The sequence below is a fragment of the Antechinus flavipes genome, chromosome 4, assembly GCF_016432865.1.
Source record: "Antechinus flavipes isolate AdamAnt ecotype Samford, QLD, Australia chromosome 4, AdamAnt_v2, whole genome shotgun sequence".
NCBI lineage: Eukaryota > Metazoa > Chordata > Mammalia > Dasyuromorphia > Dasyuridae > Antechinus > Antechinus flavipes.
The window spans coordinates 380,457,033-380,479,594 of NC_067401.1; the positions used below are offsets into that span (position 1 = coordinate 380,457,033).

At 31.8% G+C, this 22,562-nt stretch overlaps 1 protein-coding gene across 1 annotated transcript in view; it reads right to left on the bottom strand.

Moving 5' to 3' along the window:
• Positions 1-272: 272 nt before the first annotated feature.
• The window catches only part of LOC127562620 (C4b-binding protein alpha chain-like), a 69,408-nt gene continuing 47,118 nt past the window's right edge, over positions 273-22,562 (bottom strand). Inside the window, exons 8-10 of the mRNA XM_051998495.1 lie at positions 7,654-7,671; positions 3,713-3,779; positions 273-2,432 (exon numbers count right to left, since the gene is read on the bottom strand). Of these exons, the coding sequence (XP_051854455.1) occupies positions 3,715-3,779; positions 7,654-7,671 (83 nt within the window). The 3' untranslated portion in view covers positions 273-2,432; positions 3,713-3,714. The remainder of the gene's footprint in view (positions 2,433-3,712; positions 3,780-7,653; positions 7,672-22,562) is intronic.

Below are 22,562 nucleotides of genomic sequence, written 5' to 3' on the forward strand. Positions count from 1 at the left end.
GAGAATAGGCATCTTATCTTTGTTTTAACTTTTGACAGTATAGGAAGTATATAGATCATCTGACATTATTTGTGATTCAAATAACATTGTTAAATCCATTTTATTGCAGTAAAAATTTTGCATATAAAAAAGTGAAATTTTACCCTAACTCTTTTCCTTTAATGAACTCCAGTGACTCCATTTTACCTCCAATATGAAATACAAAATCCTCTGTTTGGCTTTCAAACAGCCTTTCATAACTAAGTCTTTTCTAGTCTTTGATTCCTTTAAAATTTTTTTTTAATTTTTATTTTTTTAATAACTTTTTATTGACAGAACCCATGCCAGGGTAATTTTTTACAACATTATCCCTTGCACTCACTTCTGCTCCGATTTTTCCCCTCCCTCCCTCCATCCCCTCCCCCAGATGGCAAGTAGTCCTATACATGTTAGATAGGTTACAGTATATCCTAGATACAATATATGTGTGCAGAACCAAACAGTTCTCTTGTTGCACAGGGAGAATTAGAGTCAGAAGGTATAACCCAGGAAGAAAAACAAAAATGCAAGCAGTTTATATTCATTTCCCAGTGTCCTTTCTTTGGGTGTAGCTGCTTCTGTCCATCCTTGATCAACTTGAAACTGAATTAGATCTCTTTGTCAAAGAAAACCACTTCCATCAGAATACATCCTCATACAGTATCGTTGTTGAGGTATATAATGATCTCCTGGTTCTGCTCATTTCACTTAGCATCAGATCATGTAAGTCTTGCCAGTCCTCTCTGTATTCATCCTGCTGGTCATTTCTTACAGAACAATAATATTCCATAACATTCATATACCACAATTTACTCAACCATTCTCCAATTGATGGGCATCCATTCATTTTCCAGCTTCTAGCCACTACAAACAGAGCTGCCACAAACATTTTGGCACATACAGGTCCCTTTTCCTTCTTTAGTATCTCTTTGGGGTATAAGCCCAGTAGAAACACTGCTGGATCAAAGGGTATGCACAGTTTGATAACTTTTTGAGCATAGTTCCAAATTGCTCTCCAGAATGGCTGGATGTGTTCACAATTCCACCAACAATGTATCAGTGTCCCTGTTTTCCCACATCCCCTCCAACATTCCGCATTATCTTTCTCTGTCATTCTAGCCAATCTGACAGGTGTGTAGTAGTATCTCAGAGTTGTCTTAATTTGCATTTCTCTGATTAATAATGACTTGGCGCATATTTTCATATGTCTATAAATAGTTTCAATTTCTTCATCTGAGAATTGTCTGTTCATATCCTTTGACCATTTATCAATTGGAGAATGGCTTGATATCTTATAAATTAGAGTCAATTCTCTATATATTTTGGAAATGAGGCCTTTATCAGAACCTTTGACTGTAAAAACGTTTTCCCAGTTTATTGTTTCCCTTCTAATCTCATTTGCATTAGTTTTGTTTGTACAAAAACTTTTCAATTTGATATAATCAAAATTTTCTCTTTTTTGGTCAATAGTGATCTCTAGTTCTTCTTTGGTCATAAATTCCTTCCTCTTCCACAGGTCTGAGAGGTAAACTACCCTATGCTCTTCCAATTTGTTTATAATCTCATTCTTTATGCCTAGGTAGCCTTTGATTCTTTATTTCTCTCTTCATTCTTCATGATCCAGTGACATTAGTCTCCTCAAATTTTTTTTTTTTTGTAGAAGACACTCCATCCCTTTCCTCTAAGCATTTTTACTAGTATAATGTTCCTCTTGCTTGGAACATTTCTTTATATCTGCCTGTTAGTTTCCTCAACTTCCTTCAGATCTCAGTTAAAGCCTTATCTGTTATGAGAAGCCTTTCCTAGTCTCTTTCGATTTTAGTATCTTCCCTCCGAGATTACCCAAAACAAACTAGAATTTTAAAACTTAAAAAGTTTTAGGTGTCAAAGTTTGACCCAAGGAATAAAGAATGAAACTCATAAATTAGTTACATGAGTGACATTTTCATTTTAATTCACTGTTTCATTGAAGGAAAAAGCTTTAATGAGTAAAAAAGTTAGAACATCCAAATTCCCTACAAATTAAAAAACAATGAAGTCTTCAATTTGAAGCAAAATATATGATTTAATATTTAACATCTTGCCTTTTCAGTTTCTCAGGAAAGATGCTAGAATATCTTTCTCTATGTACTCATCATCTATAAGTTTGGTTCATGTGATATAAGTAGATAAAAGGAAACACTTCAGTTAAAATATTTCATATATTAAAAAAATCTATCTTTATCCCTTCTGCAATTTGGAATTTCAGGAAGTCATGAATTGTTGACATCATCAAAAGCATGTCATTCTTATATGAGCACTATGATCAGCTCTCCTGAGTTCACCTTTATAGGCAATAAGCAAATGATGATTTAAATACTTGATGTAGATTTGATTTTTGTAGCTGTAAATACTTGATTTTTCATGGCCAACCTCTGAAAAGGAAAACAAGAATATAAACACATTTAGTGGTGAGTAGAAAGAGCTCTCTAAATAAAAAAAGATAACTTTTATGAATTTGCATACGTATTTTTTATTGGGGACAAACAGTTGGCACTGATGGACCTAGATTCAGTAAGATCCCTCTTCACAAATCCAAATCTAGTGTCATTCACAAGCTGTGTGACCCTAGATAAGTCACTTAACTCTCCTCAGTTTCCTCATCTATAAAATGACCTGGGGAAGGAAATGGTAAACCACTCCAATAATTTTGCCAAGAAAACCTCAAATGCAGTGATGAAGAGTAGAGCATGATTGAAATGACTGAATAAGAACAAATTTAAATATATTTAAATAACTCTTTATATATCTAACTTTTAGATGTATATATATACATTTTACATATAACATATAACATTTTATATATTTAATTTTTATAAAAACCATAATTGAAATGTGTACTATGAATGTAATATACTATATGAAATATGTACTATAAATGTAAAGTACTTTTGAAAACCTCACAGTGCTGTAATGTTGTAGTATTAAATGTTATCACTTAAATTATTCCATTTTATGTATTCAATAGTCATATTCACTAATATGAATAGTATTGCTTTTATAAAAAATACTATAAAAATTGTGAATGAGGTGCCCTCTTCTAAAACCAAGGTTGCTTAAAAGATAAAAATACAATTAAATGTATATACCAAAGGATTTGGTAAGAACCCATAATCTCTCCCTTCTCTCCTGCTTCCACACACAACTGTAATTCTGGATGCAGTTGTCTGCAGCAGGCAGTTCCTGTCTTTTCTAATCCCAAAGATTTTCAAGATTCATAAACCTGTATGAGGAAGGGTAGAAAGGATAAATGTAGAGAAGCTAAAGAACATTCTTGAGCCTCATAGGAAACTGATGAATGGGGAATTGAGTGTTGAACCACTGAGAGGAAGTATGGTTACCAAAGGTAAGCTGGTAGTTCTAAATATAAATTTCTACAGCTGTTACCAGGTTAGAAAAATGTAAATGAAGAACGTGAGAAGGTCTTCAGAATGACTCAAAATGCAAAACTATCCATACAGGAACATCAGTTTTTAAATGGTACCCCTAAATACCTGGCATTAAATAACTGGAATTACACCTTATTTTTGCATGCTGATAGAAAAAAAAATCTCATATGGTGTCAAGTAAATATTATTTTAAAAAAGGCTTTAGATGGAATGAATATAATAACTGTAGTATTTATAAAATGTTCACATATACATAAATAATTTACCTTCATATTTGAGTGAAGATGATCAATGCTATCACTGAGATTATTGTATCAAGTTGGTGTAGTTTCCCTACAAGTGAAACATTTGTTATATTTGTAAGTTACAGTGATTCACAATGGAAGTATTCTTGTACTACACACTCTAATCTCTCATTACTCAAAGAATGTTTATATGGGAATAATTAATTTGAAGACACAGACCATGTTCCTTTAATTCTTTCTTTTATGGAGTTACAGAATGTTAAGAGTTGGAAGGTAGACCTTCTAGAGCTCTATGGGCTCTTATGGGCTTTATATGACCTGTGTGCCAGACATTTCCCTTCCCTGATTACTTTCAAACTCAGAACCTCATTATACTTTTAAAATCATTGAGGATCTTAAAAAACTTTTGTTTATGTCTGTTATTTGTTATCTATATTCACTGTGTAAGAAATTTAAACTGATAAATTTTATCAATTCATTTAAAAATAAAAATAATAGCTCAATTAAAAGTTTATATGATATAATTTTATGAAAGATAACTACATTTTCCAAAACAAAAAATTAGATGACTGGCATTGTTTTACATATTTCTGTAAATTTCTTTAATGACTGGTTTAATAGAAGATAGCTTGATAGCTGTTTATTTCTATATTCAATTTTGTTGTGATGTTATTTCATTTGAAATATATAAAGAAAATCCCGTTTCACACAGATACATAGTTGGAAAAAAAGGCACATTTTAATTGGAAAATTGTTTTTTAGTATTGATTTAAAAAAATTAGTTTTGCCCTTTCAGATCTCCTGTAAGAGTCTCAAGCACCCCAGGAATCCAAAGCTTGAGTTTCATTCATCTAAGAGAAGTAGAAACCCTCTACTCCAACATTATATAGATGATCAAAAAAGAACCATAAAGGGAACTTGACTTTCTCAATGAACATTAGAAGGTAAATGGCAAAGTTGGTATTCTAACCCAAGCCTTCTTGATTCTGAAGTTCTCTTTTGTTTTAAAAACCCCAGTTTCTTTAATCTGTGGCCTAGGATAGATTAGGTTAAACAACAACAAAAAACATTGTAGGATCATCATAAAATAGCACCTTGCAAACTCAAGAAAACAAATTTTTAAATTTAATACTCATTTATTAATTTCATTCTTTGAAATTACAATCACAATATCATGCATACCAATTTTTGAGAAGAATTTATCATTGGAAGACATATTATATCCATCTCTTAAAAATTATTATGTTGATGGATTTGTGATTTTATTAGCATTGTCCCTTCCTTCAACAGCAGATATGTCAATCCATCCATAGCTTCTAATCCTTACTCAGAACTTAAGAATCAGAAGGGATCTTGGAAGCTATCAACTCCAACTAAATAGGAACCTTCTACATAATATTACTGAGCAACAATCATTTAGTTTTTGCTTGAAGATCTCCAGTGAATGGGCAGTGAATTTATAATTTAGTTTAGGTAAAAATTGTCATTTTTATTATATTGACCTTGACTACCCATAAAAAATATTTTTTTCCAATTATTTTTGGGTTTTATTCGTATAAGAAGTTTGTTTAGGCAGGTGTACTCCTAGGTATTTTGAACTGTCCAGAGTTAACCCACTATTTCTTGAAATGGCCCATTCTACTTCTGGAAGTTTTACCATACATCAAGTCTAAATCTGCATCACTGCTACTTCTACCATTCTTATTTCTGCTTTCTGAGGCTAAGTACAAGTCTAACTTCTCTTTCACTTGAGAGTCCTTCAAATACTCAAGAATATTTCATCCTTAGCAATGTTTTATAGATGTTATTCTGGCAGTATCAGTTGTAACCATGTTCATCTCTATTAGGCAGAAAGTACTTATTGAGCTTGAAAAGTCTTGGGAGGTTCCTATTTTTATATAAATGCATACCCTAGAAAAAGAGAACTCTCAATGTTAACACAGGTACATAAATACAGAGGTTTTGGAACCCCTCATCATGTAGTCACCAAACATCATTGTTTTTCTCTTATTCACCTAGTCCTTACTGGAAAATTTCTTAGCTCACAGAACCTATAAGTTCACATGATCATTTTTTTAGTCAATTCCAAGGATTATCTATGGCCCTCAAAATCAAATATACAATATTCTATGGGGGCATTTTAAGCACTTCATAACCTAACCTCTTTCTAACTTTCTAGTCTTCTTATACATTCCTTTCCCTTGCTGCAATCCAGCAACACAGGTTTCCTCACTATTCCTCACACAAGACTCCATTTCCTGATTCCATACATTTGCACTTGTTTTCCCTCATTCCTGGAATCTTGTTTTCATCTCTGTCTCTTGAGTTCTATGGCTGGCAAAACTTTCCTCATCCCCCTAATACCATTATCTTCTTGCAGTATCTTCAACTTGTCCTCTGTGTATCTTTGCTTGTATATAAGTTGTTTGCATGTAATCTCCCCCATTAGAAAACGGGATTCTTGAGAGTAGGGACTGTATTTTGCCTTTTATTGTGTCTCTGGTATTTAGCACAATGTCTGGCACAAAGTGGTATTTACTAATGGCTTATTAACTTGACCTGATTTGCAGTACAGACTACTATTTTTTTCTTGGAGGGGCCAGTTCCCTCCTCTTTGAGAAAAGGAGCCTGTTTTAACCCACCTCCAATAAACCTTCTTCCTTTTCTTCTCTGTGTAACATTCTTTTATCCTACCAGTATTTTGAAATAGCTCAGAATTATTTTTTTTCTTTTAAATGGTTTTCTGCTTAGTTTTCATATTGAAGACTTTTTCCTACTTCATTTTTTTAGAGAACACATCATTGTCCCTAATAATCTGAAGAAAAGAGAAGCATTCCTCAAGCCCCTTCTCTTCTTTGAAGACCAAAGTTGGTTTTGAACTTGAACAATGATTGACTGTGACAGAAAGCAAGCATCATATACTCTATGCAGATTATTGCAAAATTGCTTCTGTTCTCCATACTTGCTAGAAGCAAGAGCTATAGTCCTTTCCTATAGAATTCTTGTCCATTTTCTTCCATAAATCCTCTACCTGCATTTATCTATGTTATATATTTTATAATTATATAGAGAATGTTGCTTTCAAAATATGGATCTTTCTGGATTATTATTAAAGGACTTTGCAATTTTCTAATTTTCTGATAGCCATTCAATCTGATTTCTCCTTCCTATTTAATTCTAGGCCCAATTTATTATGCATTTACATATTCTGTCTCAAATTACATCCACCTACACACACACACACACACACACACACACACACACATATATATACATGTGAATATATATATTCACAATATAAAAATTCATACACATATTATGTATATGTATAGATCAGATATATACATCGATGGAGCATTGTATTCCATAGGTTTGCTATTCAATTGCATATCATAAACTTGACAATAGATATTTTCCATCCACTTGTTATTTCCAGTATTGATACTGGTCAAGTCAAATGATTGGTATCTTTTTTTAGGAGATACTGATATATTACAGGACTTAATATAACCAACATGACATTGTTCACAAATGGAAGGATTTATAGGAACTTACCATTCATCAAATCAAAATTTGGTTCAATGGCAAAAACAAACAAACAAACAAACAAACAATAAACAGTGAAATCTCATATTCACTGTCTACAAAGATATGGTGTGCCACAGAATGTTATTTTCAGAAGCTTGCCTCTTTCCTTCTCATGCCTTCATCAAAGATAATGTAGATAGTATTTTCATAGAGATTTTATAAAGATGGCAAAGTAAGCATAGGTCAATAGTTATAACAATATTTTCTTAATTATTTTTTTCTGGTAATATAATTAAAAATAAATATAATATATAAAAATATCTTTTTAAACAAAAAACTTTTCTTAGAGTGCCCACAAAACAATAAAAACAAATCTTTAATGAATTACCATGAATAGTTCAAATATTTTTTATGTACTTGACAGAAATACTTACCACTCGCAGAAGAAAAACCTGAAAAGAAAAATAAGGTAAAATGTAATGTTGCTCTTTTTTCTCCCCAATCACAAGATAACTATTTCTTAGTTTGTGTTTGTGTAGCAGCAGTATAGAGCATCACAGTAGGACTTACAATGTTTTTCAAGTCTTTGGTTATTTTGTACCCTTCAGATAATTTAAGAACTGACTTCTTAGTACCCTCACAATTATGCCAACTTCATCACAGATCTACTTTGCATATAACTGTTCTAATCCCAACCATTGTTGCAATGCCTTTTTTTCTTTAGTATTATTTATAATCCCTCATGTAACAAAGTGGGAACTGTGATATTGGAGTTCAGTTATAGTGGCTCTATTGTGATTAATGAAGAAAATAGTTTGACCTGGAACTACTGACATATCTTTTCCATTTTTCATGTTTGTTGTTCTCCTATTTAAATAGTGGAAGAAAAACTTAGATTTGAAATGATCTGGTATACCTGTACCCCTCTTCAAGATCTCTGTAAACTTATTCCCCCCACAATTTCTTAATATTTTATGACATTACTACTTAATCTTCCATCATCCAAAACATTTAAAAATCAAGATGTTGTTCTTGTCTATCATATCTCTCCACATGCCAAGACCAAATATTTGTTTAATAGGACAATTTCTAGGGTCTTTTTTAATCTTCATAATTAATTTACATCAGCTAAATTTCCATAAGAAATAGTGATAGTATCAATGTTCTTTGTCCTATCCATTTCCAATTTTTCAATGTCAACAGCATGTTTAAGTAGGTTATATTAAACCTTTCTCAATTATATACCTTATCATCTAATTTCTATCTTTTCTTATTTAGTGTTGATTTTTATATTAGTCCTAATAAGTTTCTGATTTGCTTTTATTGTATCTTCAGTGCATAGCACACAATAAATATTTGCTGATTTGACTGCATATGGATGACTGATTTGGAACTGATTCTCATATTGGTAACTGGTTGTTTCCTGTCTATTAGGATATAATCAGTTTTATTTTTTCTATGTTGTTCAGTGCTAACTACACCCCTCAACTCTTCTTGAATCAAACATTCATAGTACACAGGAACAAAACTTCTGTATAGTTTTCAAGCCTTGGCTTCTTTCATTTCTTATTTCTGAATCATACTTTCCAATTATTTTTGCCATTGCCATCTATTTCTACTTTTGCATTAAAGTCACCAAATATTTAAACACATTAGTCTAATTTGGAAGTTCTTAGCAAGCTCTTTATGGAATTTCTCTATCTTCTCATTCTTCGCAACAAATATTGTTTCACAACTTGTAGTTATAGGAGTCATTTTATAAATGCTATTACAGGTAATAATATTAATAATGCAAGTATGTTTCTTTTTTCCCTTGGATGCCAGATAGACCAATTTTGCCAACTCTTACTTGCCTTTCCAAGGAGAAACTGTGAACCATTCTTCCAATTATAATTTCATTAAAAAATTCATAGTGAGATTTTCAAGATTTATGTGATTCAGTTCTGGTCACTGAACAAGCATCTTCATTTAGAGTATCAATAGCTTAGTTGTCTAAAACTATGTGTTTCTTGGCTTTTTTGCTCATTTTCTGTTATTTTGCCATAATCAGTTCACAAGTAGAATAGTCACACAGGACAGAGGACTATTTTATGTTACAACAAAATTTATTACCAAGTGATTAGCTCACTGGTGAAGACTTTCTCTGTATCGAGCTGGTCTGGTGCTTAAAGACCTAACTCAGTTTCTTTTTTTCTGGCAAACCCCCCTCAAAAGTCAATGCTAGTTACCTTTGTGCTATAAAATGGTTTCAAAATAGGACTTTGTGAAGAAAAAAATAGAAGTAAAGAAAAAATTTCAGTCCTAGGGAAAAAAATTAGGAAATTTTATCAGCAAAATGATTTGGTAAAGTTGTGGATATTTGGCAATCCCTTTGAAAAAATTTCCTGTCTAAAAATAGTTAATATTAGTAAATATAATTTGTAAATATTATAAATAAAAAGCTTTTCTTATAGTGACAAATACAGGGGAAAATAAATCTCTAATGAATTACCAGGAATAGTTTTAATCAAATATGTTTGCATACTTGATAGAAATACTTATCACTGGCAGAAGAAGAACAACCTGAGAAGAAGAAAAAATAAAATGTAGTGGTTCCTCCCTCCCTCCCCCAACCATAATCAACCGTTTCTTAGTTTATATTTGTGTAGCAGCAGTGTTGTAACTCCAGTGTGTAGCTCTTAAGGTGTTTTTTTTTTTTTTTTTTCTGTGTGGGCTTCTTCTACATGATTTCTGTACTTATTCCCATTCCTGATATGTATTGCTTTTGTTTTGGAGAGTGCTTACTGAGTTTAGAAGGGACATATTGTACTTTGAATGAGAATTGGTTTGGTCAGTTAATTACAATGATATGATTTGTGCATTTAAGTTAATAGTAGCTGGTAAGCTGTGTCTTATTCTTTAGAACAGGAAGATAAAGAGACCTTAATCTATCTGTGCCAATTGGGCTTGCTTAGCTAATTATCTGGTAAGAGAGAAAGATCATAAAAATGGATTGCATTTTTGCATGTCTGATTGTCATTTCAGCAACACTTTAGTATTTTGTGTCTCATTAAAAGTTGTATTTTAAAGTATAGCTATTAATTTTTAAAATTAAAGTTTAATTTCTTTGCTTTGTTGAATAAAATATTTTTGGTTAAATATTTAACAGATGTTCACATTTAAAATAAGAACTCCCTACATACACATTTTAACACCATCTATTATGAATGACTGGAAAGGATTTTAGAGGCTGACAACCACATATTTAACCCTGGGCAAGTTACGTAATCTAGTTTACTTTGGTTTCTCCATCTGTAAAATAAGCCAGAAAAGGAAATGGCAAACCATTTCAATGTCTTTGCCTAAAAACACCCAAATGGTTTCACGGAATTAGATATGACTAAAAAATAATTGAACAATGACAGTAACATTCTAAGAGTGTATTTAGGGTAAATTAGAAAGTGGCATTTTAATAAAATATGGAGACTAATTAGATTAATTCTAAATTATAAAAATAAAAAGGAGTGAATAATTAAAATTAAACTTAATTATTTTAAATTTTCCTCTCTGTGTGTATGTTTTAAATCTGGAATTTATTAATAATATTTAAGGTTGGGTATTTTATTTTTATTTTTGTTTTGCTGAGGCAATTGGGGTTAAGTAACTTGCCCAGGGTCACACAGCTAGGAAGTGTTAAATGTCTGAGACCACTTTTGAGCTCAGGTCCTCCTGGCTTCAGGGCTGGTGCTCTAAACATTGCACCACTTAGCTGCCCCAGGTTGGTTGTTTTAAATAAATATTTTATTTAAAGACTGATTATCTCCATTTTAGGCTAAGGAGGGCAATAGCTAAGTTTTATTGTTTGACCACATGACTCTGAGAAACATATTATTTGGTGACAAAATATACTAATTGTAAGTTTGTGCTTTGTATTGATGAATAATTCATGATGATAATAATAAAACTCTTAAAAATTAAGCTGAAAGTCTAATATATAAAGTTGTAAAAATAATGTTTTAAGACAGGCTGCCCAAATACAATCTAAACAATAATTTATATACATGAGTATAATGATTTTTATACATGTCATGGAGGTCTTAGTAGAACACAAAACAATTTAGTTTTGTTGGCAAGCAGAGTTGATAAGAGGCTAAGACTGGAAGGCTGCCTACTTGAGTTCTTGTCAAACATATTGAACCACAGTAGATAAATGGTCAAAAGATATAAATAGGCAATTTTCAGAAGAAGAAAAAGCAAACTATCAACAACCACATGAAAATGTTTCAAATTACTAGTAATTAAATGTAAACAAAAACAACTTTTGAGTTTCTGCCTCACACCTATCCTATTAGCAAAAATGACAGATTTTGGAGGTGTTTTGGGAGAACAGGCATTCTGATGTATTGTTGGTGAAGCTAAATGCTTATTGACTCTCTGACACCAGCTGTGTTGACAATTACTTACAATTACTACAATGAGGTTGAATTTCTTTTTCTTTTTTGAATGCAGGAAAGATTTATTTTACATGCTTGCACAAATGGGTGCCTAGTGAGCAGACACATCTTTGGCAACTTTTTATTTCCTATCCTGAAGCACAAGTCCCTCCTCTAAGTCTCCATTAATTGGATGTTACAGAAGTTACATGACATGAATCTCCACTCCTCATTACATTTGGTAAAATGGAAAAAAATATATACTAAGAAAAGATTAAAAAATAGATTTGATGAGGGGAGGATTCTGAGAAGATGGCAGAGTGGATTGGTAAATATCAGATTTTTCCCACAAATAGAACAAATTTATCTTCAAGGCAAACAGAGACTGGTGGGGGTCCTTCAAGTACAACTCAGCAGACGCAAGAAAGCCTTCCTCTCCCCATTAATCAGTATGAAGTGCAAACATTTCTTGCTAGCTCTGCGGAAACAAGTGGGAACTCTTGGGTTAGCTGGGTATGGCTGGAGTCTCTCCAGGAGCCACAGAAACTTTCACCTCCTAGACAGTATGGGAAATTGGGGACTGAGTCCGGGAAGACTGAGGGAATCTTGGCTGATTAGGAACACCAGGCCTTACTGTAGAGACAGGGCCCTGGGTAAAGGATCTGGTATACCTAGTAAGTGCAGAGGCAGGGGGCAGGGACGCTGCTGGCTGCAGGTACTTGCTGGAGGGTAGAGCTCTTGGTTTGGGGTTCTAGGTCAGGGGGAGAGCTGAAAGGAAGCTTGAGGCATCATCCCTCCACCCCACAATTACAGATGCTTACATTAATACCTCTCGTTGACAAAAAAAAAAAAAAGAATCAATGAAGAAGAAAGAATTCCACCATAAAAATTTACTTGGGAACAGGGAAGATAGGAGTTCATCAAAGGAGGATACTGAAGTAAAAAAAGCTTCTGTCACAAAGAGTGATGTGAAATGGCTCCTTGCCCAGAGAGAATTTACAGAAGAACTCAAAAAAGAATTAAGATAATAGACACTGAGGGAAAACTAAAAAAAAAAAATCCAAGAAAAATAAGATGATTATGGAAAAAAGTTAACCAATTAAAAAAGATAGAGTCTCAAAGATGAAAATAACTCTTTGAAAATTAGAATTGGGCAAAGGGAAGCTAGTGAAGCTATGAGAGGCCAAGAAATAATAAAACAGATTATAAATAATGTGAAATATAAGAAGAGCAACAGATTTGAAGAACAGATTAAGAAGAAAAAAAATATAAGAATAATTGGATTACCTGAAAGTTGTGAACAAAAAAAGAATCTTGACACAATAGTGCAAGAAATTATCCAAGAAAATTGTCCTGGAGTGATGGATCATGTGAGAAAAGTAGAAATAGAAAAAATCCATTTATCACCACTTCAGTGGGTTCCTTTTTGTAACATACATTGGAATATTATTACCAAATTTTGAAACCCCCAGATGAAAGAAAAAATTTTACAAGAAATAAGAAAAAAAATTCAAATATGCTGGAGCTATAATTAGAATTGTACAATAAAAGAACACAGGTCCTGGAATCATATCTACCAACAATCAAAAGAACTAGGCCTGTGGCTAAAAATATCATATCTAGCAAAATTATCTATAATATTGAATGAGAAAAAATGGACATTTTATGAACTTGCAGATTTTCAGGACTCTACCAAATGCAAACTTAATAGAAAATTTAAAATACAAGAGCCAATATCAAAGATCAATTTAAAGAACTCAGCATGGAAAAATTGTTTATATTTTTGACATGAGGTATCTATACCATATATTTAAGAGTGATATCAACAATAGGTAGAACAAAAGATTAGAGGAGAATTAAGGCAAAAGTAGTAATCATGTTATGCTAATGAGTTACAGAGGAAGAATAGACCCAGAGGTTTTAGAGTGGGGTGGAAAGCTTGTAGTTCTGAAAGCTTACTTACATCAGGAAATGGGTTAAATAGGCAGCACCACATAGATACCATAAAGTATATCGCATCCTCCAAAACCTCTAAAGAAACAAGGGGTGGGCAGATGGGGAAGCAGAGAGTGAAGGAAGAAGACAAGGAAGGAAGAAGACAAGGGTGGGGGCAGGGTAAGTGATAGCAAGGCAAGTTAAGGAGCAGAATTAAAGCAAAAAAGTTAGCAGGGATAGGAAATGTGTACGTAGGGGAGATGGGGTGTGTATGTATGTGTGTGTGTGTGTGTGTGTGTATGTATATATCTACATATGTATACATAAATATATCCTTTCATAATTACAGCCTATTTGGGGGTAGGGAGGATGAAAGGGGGGAAAAGAATAAAATAGAAAAAGGTACTCAGTAGAGAACAAAAAACAATTTACAAGGGAGTAAAAAAAAAAGATGGACACTCATGATTTCTTCTACTAATATAAGTATGCTTTTTTGAACTGGTAAGTTGTTTTTATATATTTTGAATCCTTCCTGATGTTCTGCTGGGCACAAGGCAATATTCTCTTTTGTTTTGTTTTATTTCATTTTGTATTTCCTTTTTTGTTTTTGTTTCTTCTTATTTTGTTTTTTTAAAAATTAAAAAAAAAAACAATTTAAATCCCGCCTCCCCCAAATAGATTTGATGAAATGGAAAAAGAAAGCAACACCTTGAAAAATTAAATTGGTGAAATGGGAAAAAAATCCAATGAATAAGAAAACTTCAATAGAGTAAGTACAATTGATCAAATGTAAAAGGAAGTAAAAAAGGTAACTAAAGAAAATAATTCACTAAAAATTAAATTGGACAAATGGAAATGAATGATTCAATAAGACATCAAGAATCAAACAAAATAAAAAATGTGAAAAAATAGAAGAAAATGTAAAATACTTCACTGAGAGAACAACCAAACTGGAAAATAGTTCAAAAGTAGGCAATCTAAAAGTTGTTGGACTACTTGAAAGCTACAATGAAAAAAATGGCTTGGATAACATCTTTCAAGAAATCATCAAGGAAAATTGATCTGATATCCTAGAACTAGAAGGCAAAATAGTCAATGAAAGTATTCACCAAACACCTCCTGAAAGAGACCCCAAAATGAAAATTCCAAAAGAATATTGTAGCTAAATTCAGAATTATCAAAGCAAGCAGAAAATAATGAAAGCAATCTGAAATAATTCACATATCAAGAAGCCACAATCAGGATTACTCAAGACCTATGAACTTTAAAGGACTGAATGGCTTGGAATATAATACTCTAGAAGGCACAAGAGGTTGGACTACAACAAAGGATTAGCTACCCAGAAACACTAAGCATTATCTTTCAGGGGGAAAAGATGTATATTCAATGAAATAGGGGATTTTAAATAATTTTTGATGAAAAGACCAGAGCCAAACACAAAATTTGATCTTCAAATACAAAAACTCAAGAGAAGCATAAGGAGGTAAAAGGGAAGAAAAAAAAACCCTGTTTTTTAAAGGTTAAAATATTTACATACCTACATGGGAAGATGATATGTGTAATTTTTGAAAATTGTATCTTTGTCAGGGGAATACTTAGAGGATGTAGATAAAAATTTGACTTTAATGTAATGATATAAAAAAGAAACTAGAGATGGAAAAGGGATTGTGCTGGGAGAAGAATAAAAAGGAGGTTATGGGGTAAATTACACCACAGGAAGAGGCACAAAAGACTTATTTCAGTTGATTGAAAGAAAAGAGGGGAGATGAGCATTATTTGAAACTTATTCTCCCCATATTTTGCTCAAAGAGGAAATATCTTAAATACTTGGTTTGTTATAGAAACTTGTTTTACCCTATAGTGGAGTAGAAATAGGGGAAAGGAAAAGGAGAGAATAGTAGAAGGAAAGGCAAAAATAAAAGAGAAAAGGATTAAGAAATGGGGAAGCTGAAAAAAAGTGAGGGAAGATTGAGGGAGATAGTCAGAAGCAAAACATTGCTGAAGAGGCAAAGGGGGAAAGGAAAGAGAAAAGAATAACTTGGGAAAAATAGGATGGCTGGAAATACAGAATTAGTAATTTTAATAATGAATGTGAATGGGATGAGCTTTCTCATAAAACAGAAATGGAAAACAGAGTGGATTAAAAGTTAGAATCCTACAATATGTTGTTTCCAAGAAATGAATTTGAAGCCATGTAAAAGTAAAAGGCTGGGCCAGAATCTATTATGCTTCAGCTGAAATAAAAAAAAGCAGGTGTGGCAAACCTGATCTTAAATCAAGTGAAAGCAAAAATAGATCTAAGATTAGGAAGGAATCTTGCTAAAAGGTAACATAGATAATGAAGTAATATGAATACTAAAACTGTATGCACCAAGTGGTATAGCATCCAAATTCCCAGAGGAGAAGTTAAATAAGTTGCAAGAAGAAATGGGCAGCAAAACCATATTAGTGGAGGAGCCTTTCTGTATCAGAACTAGATAAATTGAACTACAAAATAAACAAGAAAGAAGTTAAAGAGATGAATAGAATTTTAGAAAAGTTAGGTATGATAGACCTTTGGGGAAAATTGAATGGGAATAGAAAAGATTATATATTTTTCTCAGTGGCACATGGCTCCTACAAAAAAAAATAACCACATATCAGGAAATAAAAATCTCATAATCAAATGCAGAAAGGTGAAAGTAGTAAATGCATCCTTTTCAGATCATGATGAAAGAAAAATTACATGTAAAAAAGACCCATGGAAAAACAGATCAAAAATTAATTGGAAACTAAATAATGTAATCCAAAAGAATGAGTAGGTGAAACAACAAATCACAGAAACAATCTTTACTTTCATGCAAGAGAATGACAATAATGAGACAACAAAAACTTACGGGATGCAGCCAAAGCAGTTCTTAAGAGAAATTTTACATCTCTAGATGCTTATATAAATAAAATAGAGGAATAGAATATCAATGAATTGAGCATGCAACTAAAAATCTAGAAGAAGAACAAATTCCCCCTAATTAAATACCAAATTTGAAACCCCCAAAATAAAAGGAGAGATAAATAAAATTGAAAGTAAGAAATGATTGAACTAATAAACAAAACTAAGAGTAGGTTTTATGAAAAAAACTCAGCAAAATAGATAAACTTTTGGATAACTTAATTAGAAAAAATAAAAAAAAAAAACAAATTACAAGTATCACAAATAAAAAGGGTGAATCTACTACCAAGAAAGATGAAATTAAAGCAATAATTAGGAGCTATTTTGCCCAATTATATGCCAATAAACCTGATAATTTAAGTGAAATGGATGAATACTTACAAAAATGTAGATTGCCTGGATTAACAGATGAGGAAATAAATTATTTTAATCATCCAATTTTAGAAAAGAAATTGAACAAGATAATACTGAACTCCTTAAGAAAAAAGCTCCAGGGCCAGATGGATTTATAAGCAAATTCTACCAAACATTTAAAGAACAATTAATTCCAATAATACATAAACTATTTGGGAAAATAGCAGAATTCCTTTTATGATAAAGTTAATGGTGCTGATACCTAAACCAGGAAGAGTCAAAACTGAGAAAGAAAATTACAGACCGATGTCCCTAATGAACATTGATGCAAACATCTTAAATATAATATTAGCAAAGAAAATACAGCAACTTATCACCAGGATAATAAATTATTATTAGGTCAGATTTATACCAAGAATGCAGGGCTAGTTCAATATTAGCAAAATCATTAGCACAATTGACTGTGTCAATAATTAAATTAACAAAAATCATATGATTATATCAATTGATGCAGAAAAATGTGTAACAAAATTCAACACCCATTCCTATTAAAAATACTAGAGATCATAGGAATAAATGGAGTTTTCCTTAAAATGATAACTAACGTCCATCTAAAATCATCAGCAAGAATTACATGTAATGGGGATAAACTGGAAATATTCCCAGTAAGATCAGGGGTAAAACAAGATTGCCCAGTATCACCATTACTATTCAATATTTACTAGAAAGGTTAGCTTTAGCAATAATAGAAGAAAAAGAAATTGAAGGAATTAGGGTAAGTAATGAAGAAACAAAATTATTACTCTTTGCAGATGATATGATGATATACTTGGAGAAAACTAGAGAATCAACTAAAAATTACTAGAAATAATTAAAAACTTTAACAAAGTTGCAGGATATAAAATAAACTGACATAATTCATCAGACTTTCTATTTGTTATTAACAAAACTCAGCCACAAGAGATAGAAAGAAAAATCCCATTTTAAAATAACTATAGACAATATAAAATATTTGGGCTTAGACAAAGCCACAATTAGAAAACTTTTCACACAAATAAAGTTGGATCTAAACAATAGGAAAAATATCAATTGCTCGTGGTTAGGTCAAGCTAATATAATAAAAATGATAATTCTACCTAAATTAATCTATGCATTCAGTGCCATAGCAATCAAAATGCCAAGAAATTACTTTATAGAGTTAGGAAAAATATTAATACTATTTAACATGTATAGGACTGCTTGCCATCTGGGGGAAGGGGTGGAGGGAGGGAAGGGAAAAATCAGAACAAAAGAGAGTGCAAGGGATAATGTTGTAAAAAATTATCCTGGCATGGGTTCTGTCGATAAAAAAGTTATTAAAAAAAAAGAAAGAAAGAAAAAAGAGAAAAAAGGGGAAAAAGGAAAAATATTAATAAAATTCATCTGGAAGAACAAAAGGTAAAGAATTTCAAGAGAATTAATGAAAAAAATGCAAATGACGGTGACCTCATTTTACCAGATCTAAAACTATTATAGAGCAGCAGTCATCAAAACCATTTGTCACTAAGAAATAGAGTAGCAGATCAGTGGAATAGGTTAGGTTCACAGGATATAATAGTCAATGATTATGGTAATTCTAGTGTTGGTTAAACCCAAAGACTCTAGCTTTTAGGATAAGAATTCACTATTTGATAAAATATGCTGGGAAAATTGGAAAATAATATGGCAGGAACTAGGCATTGACAGAATCTAACACTCTATACCAAGATAAGGTTGAAAAGTGTTCATGATTTAGACATAAAGGATGATGCTATAAGCAAATTGGGAGAACAAGGGATAGTTTGCCTTTCAGATCTGTAGAGAAGGAAGGAATTTATGGCCAAAAAGAACTAGAGAACATGATGAAATGCAAAATGGATAATTTGATTATATTAAAAAGTTTTTGTACAAATGAAATCATTTACAGCCAAGATTAGAAAGGAAGCAGAAAACTGGAGGATAAAAAAACCAAAAAACTTTTACATCCAAGGGTTCTGATTATGGCCTCATTTCTAAAATAGAAATTGATTAAAATTTTTCTCCCATTGATAAATGGTCAAAGGATATGAACAGATGATTTTCAGATGAAGGAATTAAAACCATTTCTAGATATATGAAAAAAATGCTCTAAATCACTATTAGAGAAATGCAAATTAAGACAATTCTAAGGTACCACTTTACCCCTCTCAGATTGGCTAAGATGACAGGAAAAGATAATGACAAATGTTAGAGGGGATGTGGGAAAACTGGGACACTAATACTAAACACTAAACACTAAAATTGCTGGTGGAATTATGAACTTATCCAACTATTCTGGAGAGCAGTTTGGAACTATGCTCAAAGGGCTATCAAACAAGCTTACCCTTTGATCCAGTAGTGTCTCTACTGGATCTGTATCCCAAAGAGATCATAAAAAAGGGAAAAGAATCCACATATGCAAAAATGTTTGTAGCAGCAGCTTTTTTTTTTTTTTTTTGTAATGGGAAGGAACTGGAAGCTAAGTGGATGTCCATCAGTTGGAGAATGACTGAATATGTTATGGTATATGAATGAATGGAATATTATTGTTCTCTAAGAAATGATTAGCAGGCTGATTTCAGCAAAGCATGGAAAGATTTACATGAACTGATGCTAAGTGAAGTAAGTAGAACTAAGGGAACATTACACTGCAAGTACAAGATTATGTGATGATTAACTGTGATGGACTTGGGTCTTTTCAACAATGAGATGATTCAAGACAATTCCAATAGACTTGTGATGGGAAGAGCCATCTGCACCCACAAAGAGGATTATGGAGACTAAATGTGGATCACATCATAACATTTTCACTTTTGTTATTATTGTTATTTGTTTTTTCCTTTCTTATTTTTTCCCTTTTGATCTGATTATTTTTTGTGCAGCATGATATACATGGAAATATAGAAAAACTGCATATGTGTAATCCATATTGTTTTACTTACTGTCTAGGGGAGAGGAGACGTGTGAAAGGAGGGAGAAAAATTTGGAATATAAGGTTTTGCAAGGGTCATATTGAAAACTATCTTTGCAAATAAATAAAAAATTAATAAAAGCTATTATTTTAAAAATATCTACATGAAATTTAACATTTTTTCATGTAAACTGATTTTTAAAATTTTTTCCTATTTTAGTTCTTAATCCTACCATACTCCCAACTTATGTCTTCTGAAAATGTAATGATCACTTCTTCCATGTCTTTATCCAAGCCATTGATATAGAAGTTGAAAAATATAGAACCAAGGAAAGAATTTTTTGAATTGCACTAGATAACTCTCTCCAAGGTGACATTGACCCCAAAATTAATATTCTTTGGAAGTAGTCATTGAACCAGTTTTACATTCATTATTATAAATTATCATTATCTAAGCTATTTTTTTCTCTTCCTCAAATTGACAGTGAAAAAGTAATGAGACTATTTTTGTTTGTTGATGGAGCAGAGAAGAAAGGAGAATTAGAAAATGGGGAGTAGATTTGGAATTATCCAGAAATAAGTTCCACAGATAGCTACTGATTAGGAGATTAGAAGCATTATGTTAATTTCTGATTTCTAGCATCTGGATAAATATAGATTGCTTAGGTAAGAATGGGAGAAAGTCTCAGAGAAGATTGCTCTGTCATGATCATATATCTATAAATGATCAGGAACAGGAACTTCCTTAGCAAATAAGGACTTTAAGCAACAAGGAAAAATAGATTTGTGATTCAAGATATATGAAAAGTGAGGAAACTTACAGTGACTTGCAAGGGTTTGTTTTATAGTTGTATTTTTTAGTTTAATTTTTAAAATTTTATATTTACTTAAAACTAAATACAAAATAGCAAAAAAAAAAAAAAAAAAAAAGAAGAAGAAGAAGAAAAAAGAAAAAGCAACCCTAAAACATTGTCATGTGCCCAGTAGAACATCAGGGAGGATCCAAAATATGTGACAATAAATTTCTATTTCAAGAAAACATATATAATAGAAGACATTATATTTATAACTGTCCATCTTTTCTTTGCTTATTTGTAAGTTATGCTTTTGCTCTCTGCTGTGTACTTTTTACTTTATTCTTCCCCCCTTTCATCCCTCTTCCTCTTCCCCAAGAAGGCTACAGCTGTGCATGAATATATATTTATAATTAGACATCTACATACATATATACATGTACACACACACATATGCATATACACATTTCTGTCCCTACTTTTTTCCTAATAAATTCTACTCTTGATCTTTATTATTGTGTTTGTATGTATCTCTTATTTCTTATCCCAGCTAACTCTTTAATTCTACTCCTTAACTTGCCTTGCTATACTTAATCCTCCTACTTATGGATCACTCTCTTATTTTCTACTCCTACTCTTTCCTTTCCTCTTTATCCCATTCCCATTAATCCACAAATATTATCCCACTCTCATTAATCTAAACAACTTCTGAACTCCACCTTATCCTATTTCCTCCTCTCTTCTTTATAGATTTTGGAGGGTGCCATACTCTTAATGGTGTGTATATATGTATATGTATATATATATAGTTCCCTATTTAACCCATTCCTGATATGAGTAGGTTTTCAGAACTACCAGCCCTCCTCCCCCTTCTAACACTTCATCAATTATTCCTCTATACTGCATTCATATAGCATTATTACCTTTTCTTAGGCAGTTTTGCTTTTTAGAGTCAGATCATATATGCACCAATCTTTTTTTTATACTACCCAATTACTGATTTCAATCTTAGACATGTGCTTTACATTTATCCATGCATAAAACATTAAAGTTTTTCCTTGTTGAGTACCTTGAAATTAGTCTTTGATGTTGGCTTTTATATATCAAATTTTCTACTAAGTTCAGGTTTGATTGAGACAAAATCCTGAATATCGGTGAATTTATTGAATTTTATTTTATTTTTTCCATTCAATATTATATTACATTTACTTTTGGCCACAGGCTTAGTTCTTTGTCAATATACAATATTTGAAAACCTACAGTTTTTTATTGTAGCTGCTGGTAAATGCTGCATGATTCTAAATATATTTGGATTGTTTTTGTTTTTTCTTATAAAATTTTCTCTTTGACCTAGGCATTTTGAAATTTAGAAATAATGTTTCTATGTGTTTTCCTTATAGAATCTCTTTCATGGTGAGGGTAGATTTTTTTCTATTCTATTTTTTTCTATTAAAATTCATACTCTATCATTCCAGAAAATTTTTTGGATTATTTTTTGCATTATTGTAACAAGGTTCTAGGTTCCTATTCTGGTCACAGTAGTCCAATTATTCTTATGTTTTCTCTTCTTGATCTATTCTCCAGATCTGTTAAATGTTTTACATTCTTTTCTATTTTTTTCATTCTTTATAATTTGTTTTATAACTTCTTGGTCTCTTATAGTTTTAGTGGCTTTCCCTTGCCCAATTCTAATTTTCAAAGAATTACTTTCTTCTTAAGCCTCTGAATCTCCTTTTCTAGTTAGTTGTCTTTCTTTCCATAATCTTGTTTTTCTTGGATGGTTCTCATTTATTAATTTTTCTTCTCTCTCATTTGATTTTTAAAGTCCTTTTTTGAATCCTACAATTTCTTTCTGGGCAGATAGCTATTTAACATTATTTTGTGGGTAGGAGTGGTATTTTTTTACTTCAACATTCTCCTCTGTAGATGAATTTGTCTTCCCTATTCCCATAATTAGTTTCTCCTTTGCCTA